Genomic DNA, 8,392 nt, shown 5'->3' with positions numbered 1-8,392 from the left:
CTTGCATTGATGGATAAGGCTCCTCCCATCTCAAGGAGTCTGACTTCAACCCCCAAACCTATTCTGATTCTGACTCACAACTGTCCTACCCAATTTGGCACTCATGATGCACTTGTGAATTTTTCAATTAACCTTTGGGTTGATTATCTTATTCGATAGTTTTTTATACATATTTGACAGCGTCTTCAATAGATTTGATGTTTTCTTTTCTTTGACGATGTTGAACACCACACTTCTGGATGGCACCAAACAGATTTAACCCTAGATCCTACTGATTTTTTTAGCTTCCACTACGTTTCTTGACAGCGTCAACCTAATTAACCCTTAACCTACTGATCCTTGAACGTCCACTACGTTTCTAGACAACATCAACTAGATCAACCCTAGAGTCTATCGATCCTTGAGCTTCGACTCGTTCATCGAATCCAACTTCACCTCAGACAAGAATTCTTGAAGATTTTTTTGGTACAAATAATCTTCAATCTACATCTTTCACAAATTGTTATCAAATCCATCAAACTTCTTGATCCCAATCTTTGAATTTTTCATCTTCACACATTGTGGTAATTTCTCCTAGCTCTCATACCAGTTGTTAGGATCGTACAGCTCACATGTTCAATGAAGAACAAAATAGAGAAGATGCAAGTAGAAATATACCATGATAACACCGGGATTGAAAACTCCACGGTAGCTAAAAGTTTATATATTAATGACTTCAAATAGTTACGGATAAGATAATCAATTTTAAAAACTATATAAGAGAATACCTCCGATTCTATCTTAGAAACTAAATAGAAGCATAGATAAAATTTCATTTAGGAACTACATCCGAGAATATAGTTATGTAATACTTTCTCAAATTGATGTTTGATTCGGGTGGGATCTCATGTTTGTATGATTTATATATGCATGAAAAATGATAATTGATACCAATATAAATGTGTGATTTACCTTTAGCATATAAATCCCATGCATGGATCATTTTTACCGATACAAATGCGAAAAATGATTTATATGTATGTGTGATTTACCTTTAGCATTTAGAGTAGGATCAATACATATAAAATTGATACCACTTTCTTACTCGAAGTGGCCTAGGGAATGAATGTGTAAAAACTCAGTAAATCAAATAAAATAAGAACCCTAGAAGACTGGGCTATAAATATTTTGTTTTGGATATGTTTTTTGTTATATAGTTGTATGCTATTTGTTGTTTGTCACGAAAAACTAATGTTTTGGGGCCATATATATGCATTTTTATGATTTATAAATGCAAGCTTTAGGAAGGCACGAGGTAGGATGAAAGTTACATATTAGGTTAGACAAGCTAGTCATTCCTAGCAAGAGTATCTTTGAAGCAGATTATTAAGGTTTCTGTCCAAAACTACGGGTAATATATTTTTATTTTATAAGATTTTTAAATATTATTAAACTTTTATTTTTTAATTTAGTCTAATTAATTTAAAAAAGATTTTATGATATATAATTATTTATGTTTATACATGTTTAATTTTATTAAAAACAAAATGAGTTTACAACCAAATAGGAAGAAAGTTTTATTTTGTGGGTTTAGGTAGGGATTTGGAAATTGAATCTCTAATTAAAGAGGGAAAAGAAAAGCATACTCAGCTATCAACAAGATATTTAGTTCCACAATTGTATTTATCCATGATATATATATATAAGGAAATCCAAATTTGAGGAAGGTGGTAGAGATGTGAATGACACATCAGCAGGCGATCCGCACAGTCCATTTAAATATAGAATACGAGGAGGGACTTGTTTTTATTTTATTTTATTTTTAGGAATTTATTAATTAAACTCTAAATTAACAAAGACATCTTCATTAATTTCAAAAACACTTTTAAATTATTTTTAATTTTTTTAATTTCAAAAATACCAATTAATTTTTTTAAAAAAAAAATTAAAAATTATTTATTTTTGTTTTTTTACATAAAAAATATAAAAATTAGGTGTATTTATAAGATTTGAGATGTAATTGGGGTTTGAAGTGAAGCGTGAAGAATTTGTCGTCTCTCTTTTGGGTTCTGAAGCAGAGAGGGGAAGCAGAGAGGGAGAGAGAGACGTAGAGAGAGAGAGTCCCCACAACTGTGTCTCCGCTGGTCGACAAAACTGTCACCGCCAACACTCCATCTTCCTCTTCTTCTCCTCTTCTTCCCTCCGCTCCTCCTTCCTTCCCAACCCCTCAACACCGCTCACCTTCAAACTTTCAATCAACCTCTCTCTGTTCTCTTCCCTTTGCATTTAATATTATTCCATAAACACCATCAACTGCTCCAGAAATGAAGGAATATGTTCTGATATGGGGTCTCCTTCTGCTCTTTCGGGTTCTCATTTAATGATTGTGGAATGTATGTTCCTTTCCTTTCCCTACGGACTACACTCCTAGATTACCATCCTCTGCTCTCCTCTGTTCTCCTCTGTTCTCCTCTTCAAATATGGAAAGGCTCCAAGGACCCATTAATCCTTCTGTATGATAAATGCCTTTTTCTATTTATTTCAACTTCCTCTGCTTTTAATTCTTCTTCTTCTTCTTCTTCTTCTTCTCTTGCATTCAATGCTTTTAAAAATCCTTACTTCCTCCCCAACCCATTGCTCTGAACATGCTTCTTTTCTTGTGTTTCTCTTTGTTTCAGTTTTATGGTGGCTGTTCTGACATGGGTTGCTCCAAACAACAATTCTCCAGCTTGGAATTTGATGAATTTGACGAAGCGTATCTGTTTACGTCCAGTTTGGATGAGAAAATGCCGTTTCTTCACATGCTGCAATGTGTGGAGGAGCCATTCAAGGAGCCTAGCTTTCAAAACTTGCTGAAGCTGCAGCAGCACCTAAGCAATGACAAACCGTGGAAACAGGAAGTTAACTCGGCTTCGTGTAGAGTGAGTGCAGAGTGTAACCAAAATGGAGGGTTATGCAGGACCCAAATGGAAAATTCTCCTCCACCCACTAAGGAAAGAAGGAAACGGAAGAGATTGAGACCAGCTAAGAACAAGGAAGAAGTGGAGAGCCAGAGAATGACCCATATCGCAGTCGAGCGCAACCGGCGACGCCAAATGAACGACCATCTCAACGTTATCAAGTCCCTCATACCCACCTCCTACATACAAAGGGTACTAATCTCTATACTAAAATATGGATTTTTTGATATCGACGTTAATTCCCTTGTGTTGTGTTGGTTTTTGTGCACATGAAGGGTGATCAGGCGTCTATAATTGGGGGCGCAATAGACTTCGTGAAGGAATTGGAGCAGCTACTTGAATGCTTGGAAGCGCAGAGGAAAGAAAGGAAAGGAGAAGGAGATGAAGAAGGGTCACCCACATCCTCCACGGCCACGGGAATGGCCTCAAATGGGAGAATAGGAGAAGGGGTTTGTGCAGAGGTGAAGTCAGAGGTGGGTGAGATAGAGGTGACCATGATTCAAGCCCATGTGAACTTGAAGATAAAATGTCCGAAAAGGCAAGGCCAATTGCTGAAAGCCATTGTTGCATTGGAAGATCTTAGGCTCAGTGTTTTGCATCTAAACATTAGTACTTCACAAGCCACTGCCACCGTGCTTTACTCCTTCAATCTAAAGGTATTCTTTTGTTTGTTTGTTTTTTTTTTTCTTTTTCTTGTTATGAAGTCAACCTCAAGCAGATTGACTTTGGGGATGGTGTTTTCCTTAATAAAGAGGGGTCTTTTTTCAGATAGAAGATGAATGTAAGCTGGGATCAGCGGTGCAGATTGCAGGAGCAGTTCATGAAATATTAAGTTTCATAAACGATGGCAGTCAAGTCAATGAGGTGAAGGGAAATTTGAGGCAGTACAGTGGCAGTGGCTGACTATGGAAGGCTCTTCCCTTGCCATGCCATGCCATGCCATGCCATGCCAAAAGGAAAACAAAGAAGCTATAAGCTAAGCTGAGGCGAGCAAATAAGGATGAGTGTGTGGGTGTGTGTGGGTGTGTGTGGGTGTGTGTAGGCTGTGGGAACCTCGATTAGTGTTGTTTGGTGTACCGCAGATGGGTTGGTCAGAGTGGCAGGGAAGATGATGTTTACAGGTTTAAAAAAAAAGTGGCTGTCCTCTCCTCATTTACGCAAATCCACAAATGTTCAACAAAATAATTTGAATGTTAATACAATTTTCTTCTTCTTCTTCTTCGTCTTCTTGTTTTGTTTATTGGGACTTCCAACAATTATTCCGAATAATGTAACCTTATATCATACCATTGTGTAGATTTATTGTTCTTATCAAATTGTACAAGGAAACGACTCTAACTTTAGTAGTAGTAGTAAATAGAATGGTTTGATGTATTATTACATCCAAAATTAACCTCACATCCATAATGATTTGTTTTTAATGTATAACTTGAGCAACAGATTGGAATCTTGGTTTGTAATAATACAGAAAAGGAATAGGGTGAAATAGGCATAGTGTCGCGGTGTGGCCACACACATGCATCATGCCAAGTTCTTAATTCTTAGGTCTAACTCAGGTTCGGTTAGCTTATTATATATTCTGTATAGGATCATTTGATAAAATCACATTTATTCTTATAGACATAAAATACCCCAACAAAAGCTATGAGAGAGAGAGAGAGAAAAAGCAAAGGTAATGGGAACGTTGAAAAGTGAAGTAAGAATAGAAAGATGGTAGCTACTCTACTCTGTTTTCGAAGCCTGTCACTAGAAAAATTGTGCATTTGTTTAGGCCGCTGACTTGTCTATTTGACCACGTACCTCGTTGGGGGTGAGCGGGACACTGTCTGCTGCACTGCAACATTTATTGTTATTTTCTTTTTATTTTGTTGTGAAACATAACCAAAACCTCAACTTTAAATTCAGTACACTTTCAATCTCCTCTCTATGGATTATTAATAACTTCCAAGCTTACCTTACTTCACAATTCATATCTTTGTAGTCCCTACCCAGAAATCCCTGCACTGTTTGGAGTCTATGGTGTTAAGAAGTGGGGCATTCATACTTTCTCGTTCTTCAAAATGTTTGCCTCTTTAGGTCTCGTTGCAAATTCACTTTTTCTGGCCCCAACCCATGATTAAAACATCTTTTCGACCTAATTTAGTTAGTTGAATTATAGATTTTTTGGATTGAATTATTTGAGGCTATTTAGTTATCTATTCAAAATTTTGTTTTTAATAAAAATACAATAATGAAATTGTATATATGTGTGTTTATTCGTAAATCCTTTGTGTTCAACTTAATTTAGTCTTATAAAAATTCATATCATTTATTTGAACCTAATCCAACCCAAATAAGTAGTTTCGGATGACTAAATTGTTTGACGCCCTTAAACTTTATTGTTGGGAGTGACAGTGTAGGAGGAGGAAATAAAAATACATGGGTGATCTCATAGAACTTGAGAGCTTGTTTTAGAGAAGAATGGAGTATAAGACAAGACAAAGAGGGGACCTTACCATAATTGTATTTAGGCATTGGAGAGCTAGTTTTGAGAAATTCAATGNTGGAGTATAAGACAACACAAAGAGGGGACCTTACCATAATTGTATTTAGGCATTGGAGAGCTAGTTTTGAGAAATTCAATGAGCAAAAGAAATAGGAGGGGTCAATTAGCCCCACCTGTGGTTGACCAATAGAGAGAGCCTGCAAGCTTCTTTGGATGAAATCTCTACTTTCCAAGTTCTTTTCCCCTCCCCTCCCCTCCCCTCCCCTCCCCTCCATGTCTAGGCCTGCATGCAACAATTAATGAATAGCTTAAAAACTGTGACCACTCACTTCAATTCATCACCTCCACCAAAACAACTAAAAAGAAATGAGTTTTGATTTGAAAGTAAAGATGTTCTCCTTTGACTTACTCTTCTCTTTGAGTCTCCTAGTGTTCGTACATGGCAGCAATTGACATTCACATTCAAACAAGTTCAGTAGCTGAGTTTATCCAAGCTTTTCAGTGTTGCTAGTAAAAAACTTTCATCATAAAATATTATTATATGTTCATTTTTAATACAAAATTCAGGTCCAAGTTGGCAGTGTGATAATGCTATCACGAGTATAATTTATTCAATAGCTCCAGCAACAGAACAGCAGCAGAGTCCTTGGCCTTTTTGACACTAGGCATAGGCTCTCCCANGTTCTGATATGGGGTCTCCTTCTGCTCTTTCGGGTTCTCATTTAATGATTGTGGAATGTATGTTCCTTTCCTTTCCCTACGGACTACACTCCTAGATTACCATCCTCTGCTCTCCTCTGTTCTCCTCTTCAAATATGGAAAGGCTCCAAGGACCCATTAATCCTTCTGTATGATAAATGCCTTTTTCTATTTATTTCAACTTCCTCTGCTTTTAATTCTTCTTCTTCTTCTTCTCCTCTTGCATTCAATGCTTTTAAAAATCCTTACTTCCTCCCCAACCCATTGCTCTGAACATGCTTCTTTTCTTGTGTTTCTCTTTGTTTCAGTTTTATGGTGGCTGTTCTGACATGGGTTGCTCCAAACAACAATTCTCCAGCTTGGAATTTGATGAATTTGACGAAGCGTATCTGTTTACGTCCAGTTTGGATGAGAAAATGCCGTTTCTTCACATGCTGCAATGTGTGGAGGAGCCATTCAAGGAGCCTAGCTTTCAAAACTTGCTGAAGCTGCAGCAGCACCTAAGCAATGACAAACCGTGGAAACAGGAAGTTAACTCGGCTTCGTGTAGAGTGAGTGCAGAGTGCAACCAGAATGGAGGGTTATGCAGGACCCAAATGGAAAATTCTTCTCCACCCACTAAGGAAAGAAGGAAACGGAAGAGATTGAGACCAGCTAAGAACAAGGAAGAAGTGGAGAGCCAGAGAATGACCCATATCGCAGTCGAGCGCAACCGGCGACGCCAAATGAACGACCATCTCAACGTTATCAAGTCCCTCATACCCACCTCCTACATACAAAGGGTACTAATCTCTATACTAAAATATGGATTTTTTGATATCGACGTTAATTCCCTTGTGTTGTGTTGGTTTTTGTGCACATGAAGGGTGATCAGGCGTCTATAATTGGGGGCGCAATAGACTTCGTGAAGGAATTGGAGCAGCTACTTGAATGCTTGGAAGCGCAGAGGAAAGAAAGGAAAGGAGAAGGAGATGAAGAAGGGTCACCCACATCCTCCACGGCCACGGGAATGGCCTCAAATGGGAGAATAGGAGAAGGGGTTTGTGCAGAGGTGAAGTCAGAGGTGGGTGAGATAGAGGTGACCATGATTCAAGCCCATGTGAACTTGAAGATAAAATGTCCGAAAAGGCAAGGCCAATTGCTGAAAGCCATTGTTGCATTGGAAGATCTTAGGCTCAGTGTTTTGCATCTAAACATTAGTACTTCACAAGCCACTGCCACCGTGCTTTACTCCTTCAATCTAAAGGTATTCTTTTGTTTGTTTGTTTTTTTTTTTCTTTTTCTTGTTATGAAGTCAACCTCAAGCAGATTGACTTTGGGGATGGTGTTTTCCTTAACAAAGAGGGGTCTTTTTTCAGATAGAAGATGAATGTAAGCTGGGATCAGCGGTGCAGATTGCAGGAGCAGTTCATGAAATATTAAGTTTCATAAACGATGGCAAAGCTGGGATCAGCGGTGCAGATTGCAGGAGCAGTTCATGAAATATTAAGTTTCATAAACGATGGCAGTCAAGTCAATGAGGTGAAGGGAAATTTGAGGCAGTACAGTGGCAGTGGCTGACTATGGATGGAAGGCTCTTCCCTTGCCATGCCAAAAGGAAAACAAAGAAGCTATAAGCTAAGCTGAGGCGAGCAAATAAGGATGAGTGTGTGGGTGTGTGTGGGTGTGTGTAGGCTGTGGGAACCTCGATTAGTGTTGTTTGGTGTACCGCAGATGGGTTGGTCAGAGTGGCAGGGAAGATGATGTTTACAGGTTTTAAAAAAAGTGGCTGTCCTCTCCTCATTTACGCAAATCCACAAATGTTCAACAAAATAATTTGAATGTTAATACAATTTTCTTCTTCTTCTTAGTCTTCTTGTTTTGTTTATTGGGACTTCCAACAATTATTATTCGAATAATGTAACCTTATATCATACCATTGGGTAGATTTATTGTTCTTATCAAATTGTACAAGGAAACGACCCTAACTTTAGTAGTAGTAGTAAATAGAATGGTTTGATGTATTATTACATCCAAAAGTAACCTCACATCCATAATGATTTGTTTTTAATGTATAACTCGAGCAACAGATTGGAATCTTGGTTTGTAATAATACAGAAAAGGAATAGGGTGAAATAGGCATAGTGTCGCGGTGTGGCCACACACATGTATCATGCCAAGTTCTTAATTCTGAGGTCTAACTCAGGTTCGGTTAGCTTATTATATTTTCTGTCTAGGATCATTTGATAAAATCACATTTATTCTTATAGACATAAAATACCCCAACAAA

General features: G+C 37.9%; 2 protein-coding genes across 3 annotated transcripts; both read left to right on the top strand.

Moving 5' to 3' along the window:
* Positions 1-2,022: 2,022 nt before the first annotated feature.
* Positions 2,023-4,201, top strand: LOC111472959 (transcription factor bHLH57-like). Its single transcript, XM_023118552.1, is given in 5 exon segments — positions 2,023-2,492; positions 2,658-3,131; positions 3,215-3,595; positions 3,708-3,801; positions 3,804-4,201. Coding segments are annotated over 5 exon segments (1,098 nt in total). The 5' UTR covers positions 2,023-2,459; the 3' UTR covers positions 3,920-4,201.
* Positions 4,202-6,111: 1,910 nt separating this feature from the next.
* On the top strand, positions 6,112-8,011 carry LOC111472960 (transcription factor bHLH57-like). 2 transcript variants are annotated; one of them, XM_023118555.1, is made up of 5 exons: positions 6,112-6,162; positions 6,432-6,905; positions 6,989-7,369; positions 7,482-7,517; positions 7,585-8,011. In XM_023118555.1, the coding sequence occupies exons 2-5, from the start codon at positions 6,453-6,455 to the stop codon at positions 7,681-7,683; spliced, it is 969 nt and encodes a 322-aa protein (XP_022974323.1). In that variant the 5' UTR covers positions 6,112-6,162; positions 6,432-6,452; the 3' UTR covers positions 7,684-8,011. The 2 variants fall into 2 exon arrangements, with proteins under 2 accessions (XP_022974323.1, XP_022974321.1); XM_023118553.1 differs by having other exon boundaries at positions 6,112-6,272.
* Positions 8,012-8,392: the final 381 nt, after the last annotated feature.

Source organism: Cucurbita maxima, unplaced genomic scaffold (genome assembly GCF_002738345.1).
Source record: "Cucurbita maxima cultivar Rimu unplaced genomic scaffold, Cmax_1.0 Cma_Scf00094, whole genome shotgun sequence".
NCBI classification, from domain to species: Eukaryota; Viridiplantae; Streptophyta; class Magnoliopsida; order Cucurbitales; family Cucurbitaceae; genus Cucurbita; species Cucurbita maxima.
Note: the sequence above shows the minus strand (reverse complement) of the source record. Positions and strands in the feature narration are given on the sequence as shown.

Coding starts and splice junctions, on each gene's coding strand:
- LOC111472960 (XM_023118553.1), top strand. CDS start 6,240: ATGGAAAGGCTCCAAGGACCCATTAATCCTTCT. Junction 6,273..6,431: donor AAGGACCCATTAATCCTTCT/GTATGATAAATG, acceptor TCTTTGTTTCAG/TTTTATGGTGGCTGTTCTGA. Junction 6,906..6,988: donor CCACCTCCTACATACAAAGG/GTACTAATCTCT, acceptor GTGCACATGAAG/GGTGATCAGGCGTCTATAAT.